The sequence below is a fragment of the Drosophila virilis genome, chromosome 3, assembly GCF_030788295.1.
Source record: "Drosophila virilis strain 15010-1051.87 chromosome 3, Dvir_AGI_RSII-ME, whole genome shotgun sequence".
Lineage (NCBI taxonomy): Eukaryota > Metazoa > Arthropoda > Insecta > Diptera > Drosophilidae > Drosophila > Drosophila virilis.
In genome coordinates this window covers 8258993-8285584 of record NC_091545.1, presented here as the reverse complement: position 1 = coordinate 8285584, position 26592 = coordinate 8258993, and the positions used below count along the sequence as shown (strand labels likewise).

At 41.2% G+C, this 26592-nt stretch overlaps 3 protein-coding genes across 10 annotated transcripts in view; 1 reads left to right on the top strand and 2 right to left on the bottom strand.

Annotated features, from left to right (window-relative positions):
- Fhos (Formin homology 2 domain containing) overlaps positions 1-26592 on the bottom strand; it is a 74355-nt gene that overhangs the window by 36440 nt on the left and 11323 nt on the right. For 2 of the 7 annotated variants that reach the window (XM_015175689.3, XM_070208430.1), the window contains exons 1-4: positions 11037-11510; positions 4671-4721; positions 1052-4608; positions 799-874 (exon numbers count right to left, since the gene is read on the bottom strand). In XM_015175689.3, the coding sequence (XP_015031175.1) occupies positions 799-874; positions 1052-4608; positions 4671-4721; positions 11037-11057 (3705 nt within the window). In that variant the 5' untranslated portion in view covers positions 11058-11510. Of the gene's footprint in view, positions 1-798; positions 875-1051; positions 4609-4670; positions 4722-11036; positions 11906-26592 lie in introns of those variants that run through there. The other 5 variants (XR_001450359.3, XM_015175687.3, XM_032434442.2 and 2 more) reach the window with 5 other exon arrangements.
- On the bottom strand, positions 7600-8858 carry LOC6623572 (uncharacterized). The gene has a single exon (XM_002046740.4). It carries the CDS (start codon positions 8792-8794, stop codon positions 8084-8086), a length of 711 nt encoding a protein of 236 aa, XP_002046776.3. The 5' UTR covers positions 8795-8858; the 3' UTR covers positions 7600-8083.
- Positions 15896-16492, top strand: LOC6623392 (uncharacterized). 2 transcript variants are annotated; one of them, XM_002046739.4, is made up of 2 exons: positions 15896-16018; positions 16134-16492. In XM_002046739.4, exon 2 carries the CDS (start codon positions 16150-16152, stop codon positions 16429-16431), a length of 282 nt encoding a protein of 93 aa, XP_002046775.1. In that variant the 5' UTR covers positions 15896-16018; positions 16134-16149; the 3' UTR covers positions 16432-16492. The 2 variants fall into 2 exon arrangements, with proteins under 2 accessions (XP_002046775.1, XP_070064644.1); XM_070208543.1 differs by lacking the exon at positions 15896-16018 and adding an exon at positions 16065-16082.

Below are 26592 nucleotides of genomic sequence, written 5' to 3'. Positions count from 1 at the left end.
GACGCAGGCGCTAACCTTTGTCGGCTTTACAGTTAAAGCTCTGCACAGCCGCACTCTGGTTTCTGGCTTAACGTGCATGCTAATTGCTTTTTGACCCATTTCGCCGAAAAGCTGCCGCCTCGAAACTGGAGCAATAAGCAAGAACACAGGCAAACAATGCTGCATGCGAATTCGAGTTCGAGTTCGAGTTCGAGTGCGAGTGCGAGCCGCGCTGCCTGACTGCATGTAATATAATTAAGATAATATTTTTTAGCTCTTCCGCATTTTCTGCTGCGCTTTGTGAGTCACACATTGGGGCCACACTTGAGAGCTGTCATTCGGGACGGCATCACGCCAAAGATGGCTTAGATAAGCTGGAGGATTTGGGTGCGCTGCGCCTTGACTTGCCCTTTGGCATATCTCAAATATCGCACAGATCGTTTATAAATTCTACCGCGAAGCTTACCTGACATTTGCATGCACTACCAGCTAAGGGCTTGTCCATGCTTGAATATATTATGAACAAAATTTAGGTATTCTAGTTGACATGTGAGACAAAATATAAAAAGATCTCACACAAAGCCCACTCACAGCTTGCGTGACAAACTTGTTGACATAGCGAATGTGCTGCAATCGCATGTTAGTGTATGCATTGGTAAATAAACACACGCGTGGGCGTCTTTGGCGACGAGCAGTCGATAGCGTAACAAGCCGGGCAGGTTGCCAAAATTGTTGCAATATTGTTGAGGGTGTGTTTGTTGAAGAGATCGAGTGTGAGAGCGAAATAGTGGGAGAGTGGGAGAGGAAATTGCCACTTACCCTGCGCTGCTGCGGCTGCTGCTTCTGTTGCTCATAAAAGTTGCTGCTGTTGCCATTCTCTAGCCATTCCACATCGCTGCAAGATCAAGCGCGCGACAGAGAGTCGGAGAGAGGGAGACAGAGAGAGAGAGAGAGAGAGAGAGAGAGAGAGAGAGAGAGAGAGAGAGAAGACAACCACATGTTGAGCAAAATTCACCACACAACAAACCGAAAGCACACGCTCGCGCGCTCTCTTCAAGCTCTTCATACTCACCGCTGCATGCGCTGTATGACCGGCAACTGAGCGGTGCTATCGTGAATGCGCACCTGATCCGGCGTAATCTCCTCGAGCAGAAACATATTCTTGCTCGCCAGCGGCAGTGACGTCGCCTCGCTCTCCGCGGCGCCGCTGTAAAAGAGCGGACTGAGCGGTCGGCATGCGCCGCCCAAAAGCTCGTCAATGTTTTGATGGCGCGAAATAAAAAGCTTATCGCCCACACGGCCCGCTGGCGGTGTATAAGAGTAACGGGGCGGCGGCGTTGGCGGCGACGGTGACTGCAACTGCGACTGCGGCGCTGCCATTTGAACTTTTGACATTGGAATGTTATCGTAGGGCGATGCACAGAGCTTTCGTTGCTCGCCGGGCTCTGCGGGCACCGGACTGGCGCATTGTCCCAACGGCGGTGGACGCACCGAGTAGGCGAAGTTGAAGGAGCTGCTCAGCTCGCTGGGCGCCTCCTGCGCACCAATTCGCCGCTCCATTTGGGCATCCACCTGATCGACGGCAGGTGGTGGTGTCTCCGTTTGCACCTGCTCCTCCTCCTCCTCTTCCTGCAGCCACCAGGCGCGCTCACCCGACTCCCAGTGCTTGATGATGCGCGGCGGCGGCGGCGGAGTCGGCGGCGTTGGCTGCTTCACTGGCGGCGGTTCGTTCTCCTTCTCCTGCCACCAGGCGCGTTCGCCGGACTCCACACGCTGCACATTGAACAGCTTCTTGGTGGGCGCCGCTTGCCACCAGGATTGTGCGCTCTCCGTGGATTGGGTGGACTGCTTGGAGCTGCGCCCGCTGCTGGGCAGCTTGAGGGTCACCTCCACGTGCGGCTCGCTGTTGTTGTTGCTGTTGTTATTGCAATCTTCGTGGTAGCCATTCGATTTGGTGTCCTGGGGCTGCTCATCTTCCAGCCACCAGGCATCGTGCTCCGGCGAGATGCGACTGCGCGGCATGCGCCTGATCTCCTGGCTGTGCTGCTGCTGCTCCGCCTGTTCCTGATCCTGCTCCGCGTCTGGGCCAAAGCCGTTGCTCGTTTTGCTTTCGTTTTGAATCTCGTTTTCGTCCTTGCTGCTGCTCCACCAGCCCGTCTGACTTTGTCCTCCTCCTCCTCCTCCTCCTCGCTCGCCCTGCGACACCGTGGCCGCACTAGCGTCCTGCTCATCGTCCAGCGGATTGAGCGTTGCCTCCGCCAGCGTATCATCCTCATCACCGGCAGCATCATCCGGTCGCAGCCACCAGGCCTGATCATCGCCGGAATCGATGTGTCGCAGCCTGAAGGGCATCTCGCTGCGATTATTGTAGTCCAAGGCGGAGTCTGTATTGATTTGCAGGCTGGTGTCCTGCCACCAGCTGGGCTCCTCCGTGTGCTCCTCGAGTGAAGGCTGCGCTTCGCTTTCCAGACTCTCCGTACTGGGCGTCAGCTTTGTCCTCGTCGTCGTCGTTTCTCCGGGACAGTGCGTGGTGGAACTGGGCGTCGTTTGGTTCGTTGTCGTCGTCGTCAGTGAAGGATTTGCTCCTAGGCTTGACGTTGGTTCGTTCGTTTGCGTGTCTAGCATCAGACTGACCAACGCGGCCGGCTGCTCCGATTCGCTGCCAGCGCTCTCGGAGCTTTCGAGGAAGATCGGCTCACTATTTGCGTCCGGCTGACGAGTAGCAAAAAAATTCGATACGCCCGAGAGCTTCTGCAGACGCGACTGCGTCCCGCCGACCGCCTCGCCGGAGCGTGAGTCAGTGGCAGATTTGTGGCTATTTTGGTGTCCCATTGTTAATTGTTTGGCAGCCGAATCGCTGCCCTCACCTGTTTGCTGCTTTGCTTCTTTCTCTGGCTGCCCCGCCCGCTCGCGCTCTATTTCCCTCTGCTTCTCTTTGCCCTTCTGCTGGCTGCCAGTTGACGGCGTCTTTTTCTTGCTCTGCTTTTTGGCCGACGTCTTGCCGCGCACCGCCTCGCTGTCCGAGGAGGAGCAGGCGGAGGTGGTCGTGCAGCTGGCACTGCTTCCACTCGTGCTCCCGCTCGTGCTGCCACTCCCACTCACGCTGCTGGGCGCGCATGATTTGTGCGCCTTCATCTTTGTGCCGGTTGCCGTCTTGCCATTTGTCTGCTTGGCTGACGCCTTGCGTGCGCTGCTTGCGGAGATTAGGCTACCTTCGGAGCCCGCGCTGGGCGAGCGTTCCAGCTGCGTGCCGCCGCCAGCTGCCGGCTCCTCGGACTCGCCACCGCTGCTGGGCGTGCGAGATTTGCGTGGCCGATCCGTGGGGCCCACGTTGAGTGAGCTCTTGCGGAAGTCCTTGTTGGGCCAAGGCCACTTGGCTAGGGCGCTGCTCGAGTTGTTCTGGCTGCTGCTGCTGCTGCTGCCGCCGTTTTTGGTGGGCGACTCCACCTTGCTAGGCGCAGCCGGCGGCTTATTCACCAGATTCTCCACCGAGGATTGCCGCGAGTTCAGGCGCAACGCCTTGGGCGGCGACAGCTTGGACTTGCTGCTGGACTTGGAGCTGGCCAAGCTCACGCTGGCATTGCTCTTGGGCGACGCCGACTCCGTGGGCTGCGGCTTGCACGCTTCCACGCTCGGTGTGCCGGATTTGGGTGAGCTGCTCGCCTGCGGACTGGCGCTGTAGCGCAAGCTGCTGATGCGATCCCTGTGCGTGCTGTAATTGGAGCTGATGCTGCTGCTGCCGGCGCTGTAGCGCAGGTAGCGCGTAGAGTCGTCCAGGCGATCCGACTGGATCTCCTTCTCCAGCATCTGGCGCGGCTTCGTCGAGCGCTGTATGGTCTTCTCAATCGTTTTGGCTATGTCAATGCGGCGTGTACGCTGCACGGTGGTGCTGCCCGGCGGGGTGGGTGAAGTGGCGCGTGTGACCACCAGCACAGAGACAAAGGTTTCCAATGGCGGAGGGGGCTCCTCCTCCGGCTGCTGCTGCTGCTGCTCCTTCTGCTCTTTGGTGCTTAGCGCATCCTCCGTCGATGGCTCTTTGGCCGACTTCGCGGTCAACTCCGCTGGCTGCTCTATGACCTCCAGCTCCTTCTCCCTGCTGGCCTTGGCGCGACTTGCGGTCCTCGCATGAAAATCGCTTGTGGTCAGATAGGATATGGACTTGTCCAATGGGGTGCTGGTGCCATTGAGTCGTGCAGCTGGCGCATAGCGACTGTTGTAGCCGTTTCTTGAGGCACTGCTGCGATATGCCGCGCTGCCCAGTTTGCTCCTCGCGCTGTCCAACACTGGACTGGGATCTCGCGACTTGGACTTGCCACGATTCGTGTGCTCCAGCGCCACCGGACTGGGATCCCGTGATCTTCCATATTTGCTCAGTTTACTGCTGGCGCTCGTGTAACGCTTGATGGGGCTGCTCCGGTCACTGGCACTGGCGTTGGCGTCCTTGGTGGCATCTGTCTTGGCAGCGCAGCCGTAGCGACTCACGTAGCTGGTAACGGCGGGCGCTGGTGCGGGAGGATCGCGCTTGATGCGGTATGTGCCACCCGAAAACGAGGGCCTGTAGGAGCTTGGCGTGGCCAGTGAACTATAGCGAGAGCTGGAGCCGCTGCCAATATCGGAGCCCAGTGTATACTGAAAGTAAAGATTGAGATCAGTTGGAAATAGCTCAAGAAATCGAAAGAAATGCTACTTACTGTTGAGCTGGCCGGCTTGTAAGAACTGCCCAGGTTCGATTTCCAGGGTGTCTGCAACGTAAGAATAAATTATTAAATAATATTTCAAACCAAAATATATATTGCATTGATATCTGTAAACCGTACTTGAAATTATGAAAATCACAAAGAAAGGCGGTATTTGAAAGAGGGACAGCGAGAGCGAGTGGAGAGTATTGAAACAGAGAGCATGTAAAAATGAGAGAGAGAGAGAGAGAGAGAAAACAGCTGAAGTAAGAGAAAGAAAGCGACAGAGTGAAAAATTATGGGATAGGAGACAGTGAGGGATACCAAGAGGAAAGGTAAGAGAAGAAGAGAGAGTGAGAGAAAGAGAGACAGAGCAAATGGAAACGAAGTGGCTAATTGAAAGACAATGTAAAAGATAGTGAAGGTAGAGAAATATATAGACAGAAAGAACAAGTAAGAGAATGTTAGATAGATAAAGAGAGAGATGGACCCCTAAGCAGATAGGCAAAGAGAACGAGAGTGAAGGAAAGAATAAGATTAAACAACGTAGGGGAAGAAAGTGAAAATGAAACGAAGGTTGTTTTCCTTGAGAGTTCAAATAAGTTTGCAAGTACAAAGTGCTTAACACAAGACTACCCCCATTGATAAAATAAGTTTTGCTCTAATTAAAATGAATTTCCTTTACACTATGCAGAGAACTTTAACTCCAGCAGAACAAAGAGGAAATCGATGAGCAATTCAAACTGGAATTGATTGATTGGCGCACTCAAGCGTGCCTTCTCGATTGCATATGCTAAGAATCGGAGAATTTCATTGAGCGTTGATGCGTTCGACAATTATTCGCGCACATTTTATCATCTTCAACGGGGCAGAGCAAGGGGCAGGTGCAGCACCGCAGACACATCAACGCCATCGACCAGAAAAAGCACCGCACTCTCCATACCAACCTTAGAGGGGGAACACAGAGGGGCGCCAACAGGCGGTTTTGGCTCGCTTTGAACTCGCCTGGGGCATGGCATTGCCATCTCTTTCACATTATTTCAATTTCATTTTCAATTAAATGGCGCTGTAGCACGCGTTTTTTCAATTAATTTGGACGTGTAAACAGATTCATTTCGATTATTTCAACATCTGCCTTCTAATCTTGGGCGCGCCGCGCATTAGAAAATCTGGCCCCTAGCACCTACGTCCCTTTATGCCCAGAGACAGAGAGCAGAGGATCTATGCATATCACTTGGATCAGCCAGACAGACAGACATAAATATTGCCGAATTCATGTCAGCTTTTTATAGAATTTGGCAACAAAAGTTTGAATAAATCATGTCTAATACAACTAATAATATTGGTAATGATAATAGCAATGATAATTCTATATTAATGAAAATAGATCAAAATAATAACAATCATAGGAATACAAGAATTTATAAATCAATAATAAGTATGAATGCTTCTCACACTTATAATAGTAATACTAATGATAATAATAATAGCAATAATAAAAATAGTATGAATACAATTATTAATAGTAATAGTAACTTTTTGTGCCTCTAATGAGAATGGTTATAGTAGTAATAATAATATTTCAGTTTCGGCTGGAATGAAGCCATTAAAAGGCCAAGAAATGCCCGGAAAATATCTATGAAAATTCCAATGAAAATCTGAGTGCCGAATGAAGTCACAGTTAAAGCGCTGAAAGTGGCTATAAAAATCAACGATTTACCTGAATGAATTTCCGAATACTCGAATGTGAATCGTGCAAGAAATTCCAGCTGCGTTGATTACTGAACTGTCGACCCCGCCTCCCGCCTCCGCAGCCGATAGCCCTGTCCCTGGGGCTCAACGCTGGCGCCAAGCGGCCCACGCCAAACGAATGACATGTGCCATAAAAAATGCATATTGCTTGAGCGCCTAAGTACCGCCCGCCCAGCGTCTTGAGTGGCAAAGGGGGGATGCCCAGGAAGGCGGTACGCGCCCAGTTAATTGTTTTCGCTGTTGTTGTTGTTGAAATGGAATGCCAAACGCAAATATATCGCAAAACAATGTGCAAAACAAGCAAGCGTACAGCCAAGGAAAGTGGCAGAAGATGATGCTGGGCAGAGATGAAGATTGCCATGTGGCATGTGGCATGTGTATGTTCGTTGCCACTCCACAGAGTGGCATCTATCTCTATACCCCACTCTTGACAGCGTTATTATGTGGACTCAATTAGGCGCTGCCCCTGCTCAGGATGGCAAACGAGCCCAGTACAATGGACGCTATAAAACGGGCCCTATCTGTCAGTGCATAATGTCTATAAAACGCAGATCGGGGCAAATGTTCAAATGCATTTAGCAAATGCAGCAAATGTGGCAAGTGCCGCAAATGTGGCATACGACCAGCCAACATGTTGAGCTGGCCAACAAAATCAAATTACTCGAAAAACATTCGCGTGCCGCCGCACAGACAAAATGATTTATTTTTCTTTATTTTCTTCTAAGATTATTTTTAGTTTTTGGTGTCGTTGTGTCAAAAATATATATATGCATATGTATATATATATCTGATGTACATCTGAGTATATCTGCAATATAGTCAAATGCGAGCGGAATATAAATTTACACAATGCTGCAGCATAAAAAGGCTATGAAAAGTTGAATAAACGCTGCCGCAGCAACTAATAAAAGAATGAGCTTTAACAGGCTAAGCTAGCAGATACCCTGTATTAACAGATAAGTTGAGAATATGCATCAGACATCAAAGACTATCGTTTATCTATTTTCTTTGAGAAAAATGGCTTAAAGCTTTTATTTAATTTCAATTTTTGCAAATCAACTTTAACAATTCAAGCAAATATCTGGCAAGGCATAAAAGGTAGAATATATAGAAGTTGTTCAGATCGTATATACAATGAGTTTTTACTAAAAATTAAACAGTTTCAAAGTCTACAAAAATTCGGTAAACACATAGATAAGTTTGAAAATTTGTAAGTCTTAATTCCGGACACTCGAAAAACCGCATTCGGAGGCTCGATGAAAGTACACAGGAAACAGACTATAAATTACTTTATTTATTGGGTATTTTGTAAAAAGGAATTGCAATAGTTTAATTTCAAGATAAGATACATTTTATAATTCGCAAAAAAAAAAAAGAAAAGAACAAGAAACAACAAATGCCAAACAGAAAAGAAAACGTGTCTCTTGTGTTGTGGTGGAACCTAAACAAGCTAAATAGAGTATAAGGCCCGTAGGAAAAAATTAAAATTCTTCTATTGCACTCAGTTCTTGGATTGTTTTAGTTTCGTCATAGTATCAGCTCTGTTAGTTTTTGTATTATATTGAAACAGTTTATAGATGTGTGTTTAATTGATGGGCGAAATATTTGCTGATGTTTGACAATAAACCAAAACAAAAGAACAGCAATTTGAAAGGTTGCCAAAGGTTGACATCAAACTAGGCAGATTTATCGTGTGACGGCTGCGACAACTTCGGCAAAGGAAGCACCAGGCCCAGATTTCTGGTATCGGGCACAAAAGGTTCCCAAACGGGCGGCTTTGTGGGATACTTGTCCATGGCATCGCGCATGCCGCGCATGCCCAGCTCTAAGGCGCAGTTGGCCGAGCTGCGACCAGCTGGCTGCTGTGTAAATGGTCCATTGAAATGTACATAGATGTCACCCTGGCTGGCCAGGTCCAGTCCAAATGTGGTCAGATCCTCGCCGGTGACCAATTGAACGGCGTTTGCATTGCAGCGTGTGGCGCGCAGGTTGGCAACGAGTCCGCTCAGGCCGAAAAGATCTGGCAACAATGCGGTCGATAGGTTTAGCTGATCCGGCATGCTGCTCCGGCTGCTGACCGGTTCCGGCTCCGGTTCCGGCAGGGCAGCCGCCGGCATATTCTCCTGAAAGATGACGTCCGAATGCTGGCCAAAGATATCGGCAAAGGTGGGCAGACAGGGCAGCTGATTGTGCAGCTCCGGAAAGAGTCTGTACTCCCAGTCATGGGTCGGCACACTGGGCGCCACATCGTGGTTCTCTGTGGGCACATCCACCTCGTCGCTTTTGCTCTCGATTTGCTCCTCCTGACTTGCCTCGCTGTCGCCGGCATCATCGCGCAGCGTTATCAACGGTTTCACCTTGCAACGGGGTCGTCGACGTCTGGGCATGTTGTGTACTGAAATCCGACTTTCAAATAGCTTTGAGAAACAACTGTTAACTGTCACACAGCCTCCCCCGCCCTTTCCCATTAAATTCGTGTACAACAATTTGTATGAGAATATTCACACTTTGTTAATTAATTAGGTGATGCGTGCTTCGCCTGCTCCAACTACTCCATCTCCTCGCCCTGCAACTGCCTACTTTATGCCATCCCATAAACATTTACAACTTCCTTCTGGCCATAAAACGACAACAGCAGCAGGAATCAGAATGCCAGCACACAGAAGACAAACTTACAAGCGACACAATAATAAAAAATTTCACTTTTTTCCCTTTTTCGAACATTTTTAGATGTGGAAATGCCTAAAAATAAACATCGCCTTCAATCTGGGCAGAACACTTTGAGGCAGCCCAAAGTGGAAACTTGTTGAACGCATCAATTGATCGGTTTGGGTGCAATCTTTAATTGATTTATAGCTCCAGAGTTTAGCGAGCGCCAAAAGGTCACATAAAGTCGAGAACGTAGACACGTTCGCTAAAGAAAGGATAATCTGAACGTGACATGATATATGTATGTCAGTTCAAAGAGTTGATAGACTAGGCAGAGCATCAAAATATTCTATAGTTAGTCGAATTGCTTTATAATTAGTTTCACCATATTCTGACATTGACAATAATGATAAAGAAAATAATAAAAATAATGACAAAATTATTAATTGATATTTGAAGCCATTTTTATATGTTTAACACATGCCTTTTCCTAATTGAAAACTGGTTAAAAAGTTTTTTCAACATTTTTCTACATAGCTTAGAGCTCTGAATTCCGTATTATTTTTAACATTTGCTTTATAATTAGTTTCACCATATTCTGACATTGACAATAATGATAAAGAAAATTATAATAAATAAAATAATGACAAAATTATTAATTAATATTTGAAGCCATTTTTATATGTTTAACACATGCCTTTTAGTAATTGAAAACTGGTTTAAAAGTTTTTTAAACATTTTTCTACATAGCTTAGAGCTCTGAATTCCGTATTATTTTTAACATTCCCTAAAAACGAATAATATCTTGTCATCAAAAATGGTTTGAGAGAAACATAGAAGAACAAGAAGCATAAAGAACTTGGCCCAAGTTCCCAAGCCTGGCATTTATCTAACCATATTTGACAGATGTCAAAGTTGGTTAGATGTCAAATGTAGCCCGTAATTTCTTTATGAAAATATGTACGCATTGCCATATTTTCAGTAGAATGGGCAAATATTTATTAATAATTAAAATGTTTCATTAAAATTATGAAGATATATGACAGAAAGGATTTAAGAATTTCTAAGATTAAATTCACAAAGCGAAACTGATGGCTGGCAGTTCATTTGAAACGTCAACTGAACCAGCGACTAATTTTTTTTGGGTCGTTTGCTGAACTGCCTTATAAAATTTAGAAAATAATTTTTGCTATAACTCATATATATACTAAACATATACAGATTAGAAGATTATGTCTTACAGGCTTTCAAAGAGCTCTCTTTTACACTAACCACAGTTAATAAATGTTTAATATGTACATGTTCTTTTAGATAAGAACATCTCATTAATCTATCTGTGCTACGTACTTATCTAAGCCAACAATTACCTTTGCCAGCACATGTAGTCATAAATCATAAGACGTCTCATTTAATGTATCGTCGATTCTTTGAAACATTTAAAATAGTTTTCTAAGCACTTAAACCAACTATGAATGAAATTCAAAATAATTGTCTGACAGACTGAAAACAGAAACTGAAAATCAATTACGAAAAGCGCTGCAGAAAGTTGTTGAGCATTTGGGGAATTGTTTAACAATGGAACTGGGCCATTAACACGCTTGAACTCTGAACAAAAGTTGGCAAAAACAAAAGAGCCTAAAGGAAAAATCAAATTCATAGATACAATACATAATGCGAGTATTTTGCATACGTAAACGTAATTTTTCTTTTGCATGTGTGTGAACGGGTGGGTGTGTGTGTGTGTGTGGGTGTGTGTGCTGTGAAAAGCGACGCAAACTAGATACTAAATAAATTGGCCGCAGCAGCAGCAGCAGCAATTAGAAGCAAACAAAATAGCAAATTGCAAAACGCAAACTGTCGAAACAATTTAGATACACAGCAATAGATACAATAACTACAAAGGCAGCAGATACAGATACATAGATACAGAGATACGGCTAAAGAGTTGCAGATACTTGGCGCTGCAAAGCGTTTACTTACATAACTGCGATAGGATGACATGTTGATTACGTTATTTTGGCAAATGCTTTTGGCCGCAATTGCGTTTTATTTTGGTTCTTTTTCACTTTCTTTTTTATTTGTATTTTTGTTTTATTTTTTATTTATTTTTCAGCAGCAACAATTCCTGACATTTTCAATATGCCTTGTGTTTCACTTGAAGCGGCAACAATTTGCATTTGAATATTTGCAATTTCGCTTGTAATTCGATACACACACAGATACACACACACACACATACACAGGCGACAAATTAACTGCTGACGGCAATTAGACAACTTTGTCGTATCTTGCGGATGCATCCACTGGCTGCCACGGTGGCCGCTCAATTGCAATAGATGCAAAATAAATTAGATACATTTACTGGCGACAAAGACTGAGATACAAACGGCGCAGCATGAGATACACATTCATTTGGTTACATTTGCACATTGGCACTTTGATTTCACGCAAACGAATTCTCACCGAAAACAACAACAAAATTTCCGTGCGTATTTTTTGCCTGGGCCCGTGGCTTGTGCCACTTTACATAATCCGCCGGTGGAGAAGCTGCACCAGCTAAATCCAAGGAGCACTGAGAATGCAGCCGGCAGAGAGAGAGAGAGAGAGAGAGAGAAAGACAGAGAGAGACGGAGAGTCTGAGGCAAATGCGACACGTCACGGGGCCGTTTTATTTATGCGTTGATATTTTGTGCCTGTCGCTCCCGATTTTATTTTTTTATACGTCTTCTGGCTTTTCATCTGCGTTGCGTTTTTTCCGATTTCATGAAAAACCGTTGCTATTTATTTTTAAATTTAAATTTAGCAAAAGACCAGCACCAATATATTTTTTTTTGTCGCAAACAGATCGTCGCGCCGCGTTTCAATATATCTCGTGCGACTCGGCGCGTTGTCAAAGGAAAACTGCCGCGATGTGGAAAATCTTGTGCTGAGATTTTTCCCGGCGAGCACGACTGAACAACAGCAACAAATTTTTCGTGAGTTTTTGTGCGTGTATATATTTTTGGGGCGAGAGATCGGCCCGTTGCCCGTTCGCGCTCAGCCTTTTGCTTGGCGGCTCTCTCTGCTCGCGCGTTCGGCTCGTTGCGTTTGGAAATTGCAATAATGAAATAAATAAATATAACAATGGCAACAACCACAACAACAATAAATTTAGTATATAGCCACGCATATATCTGGCAAAAATCGTGACCATTATTATCTCAACTCGAAAGTGTTTTATTTCGACAACTGTAAAATTGTATAAAATTATTATTCACGTAGTCAGTAAATAAATGAAAATCATTTTGCATTTATTTCGAATTTTATAAGCATCAAAATATGTCTAAAATTAGCTGCATCATTTAATAAATTTGTTTTTATTTAGCCAAATATTATATATATTTGAAATCGTGAGTAATCAACGTATCGCTGCGCTGAACAGAATATAGAATATGCGACAACAGCTGCTGGAAAATTGGGAAGGGTATTTGGCTTAATTTGAAGCATGCATGCAGGCGTATTCTAATTAGCTCAAATACCTTGCCCAGCAAATATTGTCGCATTTTCTATGAATGCATTTCGAACACATATTAAATCGCATTAATTGAAAAAAAAAAGAAGAAAACTAAATCCGACCCGAACCATATATTTGGATTTGAAAAGGGTTTACGAACTCGGCTTTGCTTCGAACCGTGAACTCATTTTTGCGGGGATTTAAAGTCGTGAAATATGATTAGTTCAAGTTTTTTGTATTGTAGACAAAACCAAGAATTCAAATTCCAGGGAATCCATAGCTCATTTAGTTTTATATAAACCATTTGCTCCATTAAAAACTTCGCTGCATTTGTTTAATATATTCATATTTTATATATATTAAGTAAGTCACCCTTCCAAGTTTTTTTTTTTTTTTTGTGAACAAAGTTCTAATTATTCATGAACTCTTCTCCCCTCCACTGCATTTGTTTATCCTATATTGTTGATTTATTTTCATGGACCTAGCCTTTATTAAGCCCAATCAGCTCAATTTTTATTTTATTTATATTTTTTATAAACTCTGCGTCATCATTCGCTTGATATATTTGTGTGTTTTAAACTTGAGGCTTTTTAGCATTTGTTTTTCATTTTCTTTTAAGCCATGATAAAAACCTAGTTTACATTTTTTGCATATTAGCCAAAGCTTCGATTTCCCCGAGAATTTGAAACTCTTATAATTTACAGCATATTTATTCAACTAAATTTGTATTTCCTATAGACTCTTGTGCCCATCAACAGCTTTTGTTAGCCACATTTGTATATACATATATATCTTGGTGTAAGCTTTCCCCTTTCGGAGCTGCAAGTGTTCATTAATTTATCACACATATTTGCTGTGAATATCGTGCATATCTTATGAGCAGAAGCGACACATATAATCGCATCTCTGTGCACTGATATTTGTTCTGCATTTAAAAATAAAGATCTGTGTGCCACTTTTGCCGGCCAGAAACTACACAGAGAGCGAGGAGGAAGGGGGGGATCCACACACACACAGAACGCACACCGGAAACGTGCGGCTAGCTAAGATGACGTCCATTCAAAAATTCTGATATTCGGTATATCAGAAACAAAGATGCCTTTCGGCCTGCACATGGCGCACAGCACGGCTCGGTTTTGGGGAACGTGCTAGTATTTGGTTTTATATTTTAGTGTGAGCATTTAAGCTAAATATCTAAATATGTGCCAAAAGGCCCGCACGGCCGATATCTACAGCTGTAAAAAGCAAATTCTCGGCTTGCACATAAATCAGAATGCGCGACAAAGACGCTAAATTGTCAGAGAAAATCGGTGGAAAAGGCTGAAAATCCAAGCGAGCATCAATAGCTAATAGTCTGTAAGTGGAAATGAAAGGGAGCTGGGCAACGGGGTAGCCGCTGGGGCAAAGCCAAGTGGCTCGACACTTTGACGAAAGACATGCAGTGGTTGCCATGGATGCCTCGCCCGCTGACGCCGGGCCCAGTGGCAGGGGGGAGGGGCGGAAACTTAACCTAATCTGACCGACAGATACAAATAGCTTTCAACGGTTGCATTCGGAAAATAAAAGAGCCGCAGCAGGCGTGCATTTTGCATGCTTTCCACAAATATTTTCCCAGTGCGTGAGAGACGCCAACAACAACAACAACAACAACAGCAGCAGCAACAAAAACAACGACAACGCCAACGCAGCCGCCCCAGAAATAAATGCAAACAAATCGAGAGTAAAAAAAAAAACACACACACACACACACAAAAGCGTTTGCCTCAAAACGAGAAATGAATTTGGGCAGGCCATAAAAAATACACCGACAGCCATAAAAGTCAGACCCGGCAATCCCCGGGAGCAGCCAGTGGGCCATTCCGGCAGCGAGGTGCACAACGCGGTCAATCATAGGCAGCCAAACTGGAAGGGAGCCACTGGGAAAAACTGGGAGCCGGCAGGCGCGCGGGCCTTTCAATCATTTCTACGATTTTGAATTTGTAATTTATGTCTGGCCTCTGCCAGCACCAACAGATTATGCAATCAAAAGACGCAAACACTAGTTAATAAAATTAATAGAGGGGAGAGTGGCTGGCATCGACGCGATTTGTTTGCGTGCCCATAAAAAACAATTAAATTTCTGGGCATGCGAAGCCATCTAAATAAAATGTCACAACATCATCTTAAAGGTCCCTTTAGGGTGGAGGATGCCACAAGTAAATACTCTGCTTAACTGTTTATATACAAATTGTCGCCTGCAAAGTTTCGAGGTTCGAGTTTGTGTTTGTGTTTGTCCATATACATAGTCAGATTTCAGTTGAAAGTTTTAAATATAATGAATTTAAGATAAGAGGAGGAAAAAAGACGAATACTTTGAGAGATAAACATAAAGAAAATATATATTTATTAATGCCTGGATAAGAAACATTCGGAAAAGACTGTTAAATTCACTTATTTAAAAAGCAGACACAGTTACTTCTGCGTACGACATACTTTAATGTAACCTCCTAATCAGAAATATATATAATTTGTTTTCAATATGTACACAAAAAAACCCAACAAGTCTTTTCTTGTCTTAATTTAAGTTGTCCTCGTCTTGCCACATTTTGGTTGAGCAGAGCGAGAAAATCTCTGGCTTTTAGACAATAAAACGTTGTGTCTCGATTGTTCCATTTATCCATGTCACTGCTAAAAATAATAAACAAAATCGAGAGCTGCAGTTAATAGTTTTTTGTTGTTGTTTTTTTTTTTTTTACATAGGTCTGGATAAGTTTTTGGCTAAACATGTTGTGAGTTTACATTTTTGGGCGTTGCAACATTTTCCACGCGTTTTCATCTTTCATGGCATTTGGCCATTGTGTGCCAATATTTAATTTAAATATTGTTCTTAACCAACCTCACGTTCCATGTTGCAATATTCGACGCCTTCGTTTGTGTATGCTTTGTGGATCTATTCAAGGTTATCCTCGGCTGGAGCTGTGCGCTGAAGTGCCGCGTCTCAAGTATTGCGCATACGCATTAAGTATACGCAACGTAGTCGCTCGTCGAATTTTTATATAGTTTTTCTTTTCTTTTTTTTTTTTTATGGGCGTAATCGCAGGTCGCTGAAAGGCATTTGAAGAGCCCAATTTTTGTTATTCTTAGAGCCACGTCCCTCAAGTGGCTGCCTGACATGGATTCGCGTTTGGAATTTATTATCAAGTTCTGGCACTAAAAGATTTACACAGTTGTGTAAATATTTGCAGAAAGTGCTGCGTATATACCCGCATTAATTAACTAGTAGGGTATAAGAAATGCCGCCAAAAGCTCGATGGGAAAACTTTTAAAGAAATTTGATGTAATTTGCAAGTGTTGCCAGCTGAAAACTTCGAGACACACGAAAAATGCGACGAAAACAAAATGACAAAAGAAACGAAAACGGCGAAAATTAAAAATAAAATTGCGAGCTTCACGCCAATTCAGCTGGGCAGGTCGAGTAAAGTGTCGAAAAGTGCGTGCCAGATAAAAAAGTGCAAAACTAAATAAGCGTATAGAGTGAAATATGCTCAAAATTTGTATGTTAATATTTGCATAATTACAAATGTGCCTCTACATATATCCAACAGAGTTGGTGGCAAGGCAATGGCGCTGCTGCTGGTGCATCTGCGTCGCCTCATTCTGCTGCTGAGCGTTGTCTACCTGAGCGGCGCCGTGTTTCGCCGCCTGCTCACCGAACGGCATCACGCCCATGTCCTGCAGCCGAACGGACTGGCCGGACTGGGCGGCCCCAGCAGTCGTTGGGCAAAGGATCCGCTGCACTTTCAATGGTGGGCATATATCTACACCTGCTACGCGTATGTGGTGCTGGTCAACTATGTCAGCATGCGGCGTCTGACCAACCTGATTGAGTTCCTGTTGAGTTGACATCAATTTATTTCTTAATTGTTTTGTTATTTGTATTAAAATTAGAAGAGTTTTAACATAAGTTTGCAGTTGATGTGCTAATTCTGGTGTAAATCTTTTTTATTGGCAAAAACAATATCGTTTGACATGCGAAAGCGACATCTATGTGTCAGTTGCTAAAGTTCACTGGGTTGCTGCCTTCGCTGTGATAGTCACAATCAACACAATGGTTTGTGCCTCAGCTAAAGCTCGAAAGAGACCACATACGATTCGATATGAAATAAACCAAATGTAGGTGTCTAATCGAGAGTAGCCGAAGACTTAATACCCTACCCCTTAGGTTTAATATAGAGGAGAGAGAAAATTTCCTTAAAATAACATGCTTTAATAAATAAACCTTTTCTATAAACCACATTTTGCAGCAGAAAACGCATATTAATGTGTGCAACCCCTGATCAGGCACATATATAGCTTATAGCTAAGTTTAGCTGATGCAAATTCAATAAATTAATATATATCGTAGACTATTTAAAAACCAAATGACGCAAAAGTTGATGTCTGCCAACAACAAAAATAAAAAGCAAATAAGACAAAAATACACATTAGGCTAATTTTCATTTGATACAAATCGACAGAATCAAAATGCATGCCGCTGACATTAATTAAATTCCCATTGCATTTATCGTTCACAATCGCAAATATGTTTTGATGATTAATCACGTTGTCAAAAAATATATGTGTCAGCACAAAATATAATTTATAATGGTACATGTGCAATTGAAACGATTTTTGAGATATGTAGTCCGCTATATAGGCTCTGATAAGTTTTAAATTTATTAAACAATTGCACAAAATATATTTGCATTTGCATTTATATTTATGTGAATGTATTTTTTCTAGAAATCTTTTTGCCAGATCAACCATTATATATAATCTGGGATAGATTGTGCTTATAAATATTATATATATTAAAATATGCATAACAAGTAATTGATAATCACTAACTAATAACTAATAACTAATAACTAATAACTAATAACTAATAACTAATAACTAATAACTAATAACTAATAACTAATAACTAATAACTAATAACTAATAACTAATAACTAATAACTAATAACTAATAACTAATAACTAATAACTATTAACTATTAACTATTAACTATTAACTATTAACTATTAACTATTAACTATTAACTATTAACTAATAACTAATAACTATAACTAATAACTATTAACTATTAACTATTAACTATTAACTATTAACTATTAACTATTAACTATTAACTATTAACTATTAACTATTAACTAATAACTAATAACTAATACTAATAACTAATAACTAATAACTAATAACTAATAACTAATAACTAATAACTAATAACTAATAACTAATAACTTTAAATTATATTAAATTGAATTGTTAATGGAAATATAATAAAGAAAACTAAATTATAAACTGTATGAAAAATTGGTAACACGATGAAACACGATGGTGGAACGAAGCAATAAACATTTTTGTTGGGCTACTCAAGCGTACAAATGTATATTCTATGGGATAGTATATTGAATTTATTAATATTTAAAGGTTTTTTCACAGCTTGTAATATTTACAAATTTCAATTAGGACGATAAATGTCTACTGCATCTTATGTTATTTGGCAAGTTCGCACAGCACCCACATTGGCGATATTTAAAATAAATACATGTATATATTTGAGTGGTTGTGTGTGTATATAGTACCTGATCCAAGCGATATACACACATTCTGGCAATGACTCACAAGTTTTGTTGACGACGTACACGTCACAGGGCTTTAGATGTGAGTAGCTGCTCTGCTCTATATAAAAACAAAATACTCAGATTTGTCAAATACACTTCGATATGTACACATATATATACACAAACAATGGCTTCTGACTGTGCGCCTGTGGGTGTGTGTGAATCATCAAATGCACGAATATTGTATAAGAAGTTGTCAACGGCAAACAACTCTGGCAAAAAGGAAAAAAGGCTGTGGTTAAAGAAAATGCATTAACGTGAGTTGTTTGCTTTTGAATGCATTAAAAATGTTTATTTATGGGCTGGGTGTTGGAATTTCTGTTTACCACCCACAAGGGAGCTGCAAACGGCGCCCACTTGAGCCTATCTGGCCGCCACTTAGAACAACCAGGCGGGAATGCCCCTCAAGTGATCTTGCTGCCACTTGGTTGGGCTTGAAAGCTGGCAAGTTGAAGTGAGGCGTGCAAAAAGTGGCCAAAGAAGCACTTGTCAAATGGGCACACACAAACACTCTATAAAGCAGGAAAACACCTCATAGCCGATGCTCGTCTATATATAACTGCATAGCAGGCGCGCCTGTGTGTGCGAGTGTGCGTGTGTATCTGTGTGATCATAACAATTTTGACCCAATTTTGTAGCGAGGCACGAAACATGAAACACAAAGAAGATCAAGCGAGCGAGTGATTTCTGTTTAGGATAGACAACAACTCCTGCCCCTCCTCCTGCTGCTGCTTCTGCGCCCGTGTCATCACTGACCTCAGTGCAACTGTAAAACGATGGGCAATGAGCCGGAAACGTGGGACAGGTGTGCCATAAGTTTTCGATAAATGTTGGATACTATCACAAAAGTGTATTTACCAATTTATTTGAGCATACGATTGTTGTGTACCTCGATTTTGATAAAATAGTCTTGTGCTAACTATTTTTAGCTGACTTATTTATCGGTTGTAGCGCTTGCTACATATTCGCCATGTTATTTTTAAATTATTACACATTCCAAAATGTGGCAAGCGCACAAAATGTTAAATATTATTCCTAGGCCCCGCAACTATATACACATGCATAAAATAAATAAAATTATGGCCAGCGCTAAGTATCTAGAAGATACGAAATGGCCAGCTAGCCATCTTTATATACAAACACATGTATAAATTTATATATATACATATATATATGTAGGGATGACCATTCGATGGCCTTCACAAGCACTTGAGTTCTTTATGTTCATATTATTTTATTTAGAGAAATTGGTGAACAAGCGTAAACTTATGATTATTGTACATTTTCCGACATGTATTTCAAAGACAACGAGCAACAGCGAACACATCTTTTCATTGACTCTTCTAGCTTACAACTGAGCTTCTCCTTCTTGTATTTTTATCGATAAATCTATCGTTGATTAAATATCCATAGCAGGGTTGCATATGATAAGTGATTTTATATTACCAAATGAGTATAATGCCAACATTATACTCGCCTGTTTAATTTAACTGATTGTAAGTTCGACCACTCCTAGTTCTGTTTCCAACTCCTACACTCGGCCATCCTGACTCTTCATTCGACCCGAATGACGACTCTTCTGTTAAATTAGCATTTGGCTCCCATTTTTTCATGTATTCTGCTACAGTTGTAGTTTTCCCTGGACCTTCGTGGTCGCCTACCTTTTCTACGTCATATCTACCATGGTTTTGAATCTTTACTATTTTATATGGACCAAAGAATTTAGGTTTCAATTTTAAACCAGTACCATACTGTGTTCTCTTAATGGCTACAAGTTCGTTTATTTTATAATTGGACTCTTTTTTGCGATGTTTATTAAAAGATTTTCGGTTTTCCTGCTGTATTTTTGCTATATTTTGCCGCGCTTCTTTACGAACTTCTTCTCTTTCGTTACTTAGCTCCTCTATAGCAGCTTCTTCTAATAGTTCTTGCAAGTCCGATATTCTTTTAAGTTTCATCTCCACACCAGTCAACAATCTAAACGGTGAAACTTTAGTGCTTCTTGGCGGCGTACTGTTGATTGTTTGTTGAACGATATCAATATGCTTATACCAGCTACAAGGATTTTCACGACATAGTTTAGACAACATTGGTATTACGATTTTGTGTATACGTTCTACCTGGCCGTTTCCTCTTGGAACTCCTGTAGCTATCGTAAGATGCTGTATACCTTCTGTTTCACAGTACTCCTTGAACAGGTTTGAAACGAAAGCTGCACCCCTATCTGATATTATGCGCTTAGGATTTCCAAACACTGCTGCCTGCCGTCTTAGTCGATCTACAACTCCTTCTGCGGTGGTATTTTTTGTTGGATAGAGCCAAACAAATTTTGAAAACGCATCGACTATCACTAGAATATAGTTATAGTTTTTACTTGTCTGTTCTATTGGACCGACATGATCCACATGGTACGTGCCTAAGGGCTTGTCTTCTTTGTCAATTGGTGCCAAAAACCCTTCTTTCTTGCCTGATTTGCTCTCAGATATTATGCATTCTACGCAACTTTTTACAATTTTTGGCACTTTTGACGATGGCTGCGGAATATAGAATGTCTTCTCGATTGCTTCTTGAGTTCGTTTCGCTGAGAAATGCCCTTGCTTGTGTGCAATTCTTATGATTTCGTCTTCCATCAGCGATGGTACTACTATAAGTTCCTTGATGGGATCCTTGTATAAAATACCATGCCTAACATAAAAATCTTCGTATGTGCTACAATCCAAAACAGTTAGCACCGCTCGGACCCAATCATCTCTCGCTTGTGCTTGCTGCAATCTGTGCTGCAGTGAGTCTTCAAGCATAAGACAGGATACGCGGCTTAAAGCATCAACATGCCTCATTTTGCTGCCATTTCGATGCTCAATACTGTAGTCAAAATCTTGAAGGAAGAGTGCCCAACGCGAGACTCTCAATGGAATATCTCCACGTTTTTTCATGGTCAAAGCGAAAGCGTTACAGTCGGTCACAATCTTAAATTTTATGCCAAGTAAGTAAACGCGCCACTTTTTCAAGGCCTCGACTATAGCCAGCACCTCAAGCTCATAAGAATGATACTTCTCTTCTGAGGGTTTTGTTTTCCGACTTAAATATTGAATTGGATGCAACAATTGATCGTCCGAGTCTTTTTGCAAGAGTACACCACCATAACCATTCATTGAGGCGTCCGTATGCACTTCAGTCTTGGCTTTCGGATTATATAATCGCAATACTGGAGTACTAACTAATGCTGATTTTAATTGCCTGAATGCGACTAGTTGTTCTTCATCAACTTTAAATTGCACGTCTTTCCGTAACAAATCGGAGAGCGGTTTGGCTATCAGCGCATAGTCTTCTACAAAGCGCCTAAAGTACGATGTTAATCCGAGAAAACGCTGCAAACTCTTTCGGTCATGCGGTATAGGAAAATTTTGAACTGCCTGGGTTTTTCTTGCAGATGGTCTTATTGTGCCTCCCTGTATAACGTACCCTAAAAAGTCAACTTCCTTCATGAGAAACTGGCACTTGCTCCACTTAATACGCAAGTTAAACTCTGCTGCTCTGTCCAGTACGCGCTTTAACTTTTGGATACCTTCATCTATATCCTTGGAGGGAATTATAAGATCATCCATATAAGTTACGACTGTACCATCCTGTACCAGATCTACAAGAATTGCATGAATGAATCTGGAAAATACAGCTGGGGAGTTCGATATTCCAAAAGGGACGAACAGGAATTCATATTGCCCTGCACTTGTTACAAATGATGTAAATTTTCTCGAATTTGGCTCAATTGGAACATGAAAAAATCCGTTTGCGAGATCAAGTGTAGTAAACACACTTTGGCCCTGCAATCTCTCAATCACATCGTCTATTAAGGGCATTGGAAAATTGTCCCTCGCGATCTTTTCGTTTAAACGCCTGTAGTCACAGCACAATCTTTTGGTACCATCTTTTTTCGGAACGAGGACAACAGGAGATGCATACTCCGATGTACTTGGCTGTATGATCTTTTCTTCTAGCCAAGTTTTGATTTGCGAATCGACAATAGACTTGTCCGCATGTGATATGCGCCTTGGGCGTTCGAAAACTGGACGCTCATCATTTAACAAAATTTTCATTTCAATTGGACATTTCTTCTTCATTTCAGGTGAATAGTTTTTAATTATTGCTTGAACTGCGTCTGCAACAGGTTTTTCTAAGTGATGTAGATCGATCTCAGCCTCCTGATTTTCTGCAAAAAAACATACATCTTTGAATTCTTGTAAAAGCTCTATGTCTGGCTTCTTATTTTCGACAGTATCTTCTGTTATTGTTGATGTCTTGTCAATTACTCTCTCGTTTGCATTGTCCTTCACTTTGGGTCGAAATTCTACGAAATTTTCCGATACTATTAAGTCCGCTTGCTTCAATACGCTGTTTCCTATTACAGCTGAGTATTGGATGTCGTCTCTGCTCGTAACATGAAAGGTTATATCCAGTAAGATACCATCAACTTCGACTTGAGTGACAAAGCTTCCCAGTGTATTTAGCTCACTATTACAGATACCAACAAGACACTGTTTTTCATTATTCAGTTCAACTTTTCCTAGCTCTTTAAGGATATCATCGCGTATCAGACAGAGGTCACAGCCTGTATCGATTAATGCAGAGAAGCATATGTTCTTACAAGACAACTCCTTAAAAATGCATTTTCCACTACTGTTGGCCTTGTTTATCATCGTGTTCGCATTTTGGCCTTCTTTCTTCTCCACTGCACGCGATCCTGAACAGTTAGCTGCCTTATGCCCTGGTTGAGCACACTTGTAACATTTTATTGGCTGTCTACATTCTCTGGCTAGATGTGATGGATCGCCGCATTTGAAACATTTCTTAATTCGTTCTTTATTCAAGTCAGGTTTCTTTTCTTCGGTATCGTTATGCATCCTACCCGTATTAGACGCTTGAGGGCGACTACTACGGATTTTCTCATATACCTTGATTTGTTCTTTTAGTTGCTGCAGAGTCTTGGCCTGATACAGATTACTTTTGTTACTCCTCGAGTCAGGTATTCCCTCAATAAAATATTCTATCAGGCTTGAGTCATCCAGGTTAAGAGGTCCGCCAATTTCCATAAGGCTATACAGATATTCTATATAATCTTCACCTTGACGCTTACGCCTATTCCGCAACATGCGGTGGACGTCTATTGATGAAACTACCGTCCCAAATTCTTCCAATAGCGCTTGCTTTAAAGATATCCAATCTGAAATTCCATGCTGACTGCGCACGAATAATTTTGCTGCACCTTTTAGTAATTGCTTTGAGTAAATAAATTTCTGAAGGTCGTTCCACTGCACTGCCAAAGCGTTATCTTCAAATTCATGAATCCATTTTTCAACAGCTGGTTGATTTGACCCATTGAATTGCGAGAGTGAATCTTCAATGTCGCGTAATGTAAACGTTGTTCGGACTATCTGCATTGGTGAGCTTTGACGGGTATGAGCCGACCCAGCATCGTCATACTCAGATTCATTATCGTCAACCTGCAACCCATAATATTCTAAAAGTCGGTCTTGCAAAGTTTGCTTTCTACCTGTTGTTACCAAACTAAGTGCCGATAACTTTTCTTTTAATTCGTTAACTCTTAACGCCAAAATTTCGTCTCTGTTCATTTTGTTATCGTCGTTGCTCGCTTTTCACAATGCTTAAAATTGAATCTTACAAATAAACAATTCAATGTACTTAACTTAATGGTATAAGTAATTAAACTCTTATGAATCAAATTTTAGTTTTTTTTTTTTTTTTCAGCAACTTTAGAAATTATTAAATTATTATATTCGTCTGTCTTAACTTATACTTTCACTTTGTGTTTGCTTACACTTAATTTCTTCTTTGTTATAATTTGATTCTTTGAAAATTTTTTACTGATTTAACACTCTTTACTCAACAACTAGTTAATTATTTTCATATAATGACGAAATAACATACTCTGTTGTTGATCTGTAACTTGATACACCCTGTGATCATCGTTGTCGTGTTGAAGCACGTTCCAGTCACACGCTCTTTTATTGAAAGATTCCGCGCTCTTCGCTCTTCGCCTCTTTGATCTGCAACTTCTTATTTCATCACGAAGTGAAAATTTTGCGCTATCCAGCCTTTGCTACGCAGAATTTAAAACATCGCCTTCTCGCTTGCGCTTATCGACCACTGTCACGCAATACACGACTGTTTGTCTCGCTCTTACTAGAGCTCTCTAGGCATACTTCGCCGCTGTCGCCATTAATCCTAGACGATTCTTGACTTTTTCCATTTTTTCCAGGGCATACGAATTTTAATGAATTTTCATGCACCCGCTTCGTTTTATGCTCCGATTAATAGTCTTGCATACGTTTGTACTCGTTAATCAATTTACGAATTTCACAATTTCTGTCTATCCCACTTCTGACACCAAATTTGTAGGGATGACCATTCGATGGCCTTCACAAGCACTTGAGTTCTTTATGTTCATATTATTTTATTTAGAGAAATTGGTGAACAAGCGTAAACTTATGATTATTGTACATTTTCCGACATGTATTTCAAAGACAACGAGCAACAGCGAACACATCTTTTCATTGACTCTTCTAGCTTACAACTGAGCTTCTCCTTCTTGTATTTTTATCGATAAATCTATCGTTGATTAAATATCCATAGCAGGGTTGCATATGATAAGTGATTTTATATTACCAAATGAGTATAATGCCAACATTATACTCGCCTGTTTAATTTAACTGATTGTAAGTTCGACCACTCCTAGTTCTGTTTCCAACTCCTACATATATATATATATATATATATATGTGTATATATGTATAGTTGCCGCCGGCCCATCTACATGGCCTCTGGTGTGTATCTATACACTCAGGTGAAATGTGTGTGGAAAATGAACATGATTATGAGCAGCGAAAAAGCGAGCGGGAGTAAAAAAAATCATTAAAATAAGAAAATAACGCTAAAATTCAAATGCTAAAAATAAGCGAAAAATCATTCTTAAGTATAGTTGCGCTTGTGTGAGTGTGTGTGTATGTGTGCGAGTGTGTATAGAACACTTTGCACAGGTGAAGAGGCTGGGCAAAGATCGAGTCGAATTGATTTTGACTCAAAAAGCTCTATTTTGGAAAACTGAGCCAATAACATGACACTCCAAATGTAAGTACTGAAAAAATAAGCATATCTAATACATGCACAAATGACACACAGATAGAGATATAGATATATAAAGATATATGGATAATCTGGCCAGTTGTTAAGTTGTACACAGATGTTTGGCTCATATATATGTTTTACTTGTCCGATCGTTAAATAACAATTGTAAGATGACAGCACATTGTCTGCTGAGGAATATTGGCCAATAAAAGCAGCTAATGAGCAGGCCAAAAATCTTGTTAAGCATTGCCAAGGATTCATCACTCAACTTGATCGCGAGTAGTTTTTTTTTTTCAGGGTAGGTTCTTTTTTAAACATATGTTTTTTATAATATAATTTATGAGCAAAAAATTTTGTTTTGTTGCCAAAATGTTTTTTGCAGACTTTACAATAAATTCTATTTTAAAATTCAAATATTGATTAAAAAAATGAGAGAATATTTAAGACATTTAACTAAATATTTTATGGGTTTACCTGACATGCGTTACTATAAAAAATGATTTTGTATAACGATAAGTTATTGACTCCAACTGTGCAGGATCGAATCGACTATTGATGCTGATCAATGACATTGTTACTTTATAGGGTCAGAGATCTTCCTTTTCCCTGTTACATACATTTGCCTATAACAACTATGTATACCTTTTTACCTTCTTTTCATGGGCTCGAGGTATAAAAACCGTAGGATTAAGTTTTTATATTCTGTAACAATAGAAAATAGGAAGGAAGGGTATATAAATTTGTACAAGTATATTTAATAGGCATCTTTGATTACATATAGAAACTATATCCTAGATAAGCGCAACGAGTTGAGCTAAGGTGTGGCAATTTTAAATATATTTTCCATAAGGATCGGACTATAAGCACTGAAGCATAAACAAAACAGAATTTTGCATAGTTTGTGGCTGAGGGAAGAACCTGCACAGGAACAGGGTATCTACTAGTTGAAAACTCCCAACTAGAGCGCTCTTAGCTGTTCAACCAAAACTGTCTACTATGGACCTCAGCTATGACAATGCTATATCCATGATACATGGGATGTGAACCCGGATCGTTATACAATATACAAATGTTATGATTGTAAGAAATGAATGAAAGAAAAATAAGAAAATAAATTGAAAAAAAAGAAGGAATTTGTTCGATATTTCTTTCAGCTAGGAAGCTATTTCAATGTGTATACACAAACCGAAAGGCAGATACACAAAATAAAAGCCACAAGGCGCACACACGCACACCTGCTCATGTGTGTATGTAAAT

What these genes read in the sequence shown, in the direction of transcription:
- LOC6623392 (XM_002046739.4), top strand. Translation starts at nt 16,150, where the DNA reads ATGGCGCTGCTGCTGGTGCATCTGCGTCGCCTCATTCTGCTGCTGAGC.
- LOC6623572 (XM_002046740.4), bottom strand. Translation starts at nt 8,794, where the DNA reads ATGCCCAGACGTCGACGACCCCGTTGCAAGGTGAAACCGTTGATAACG.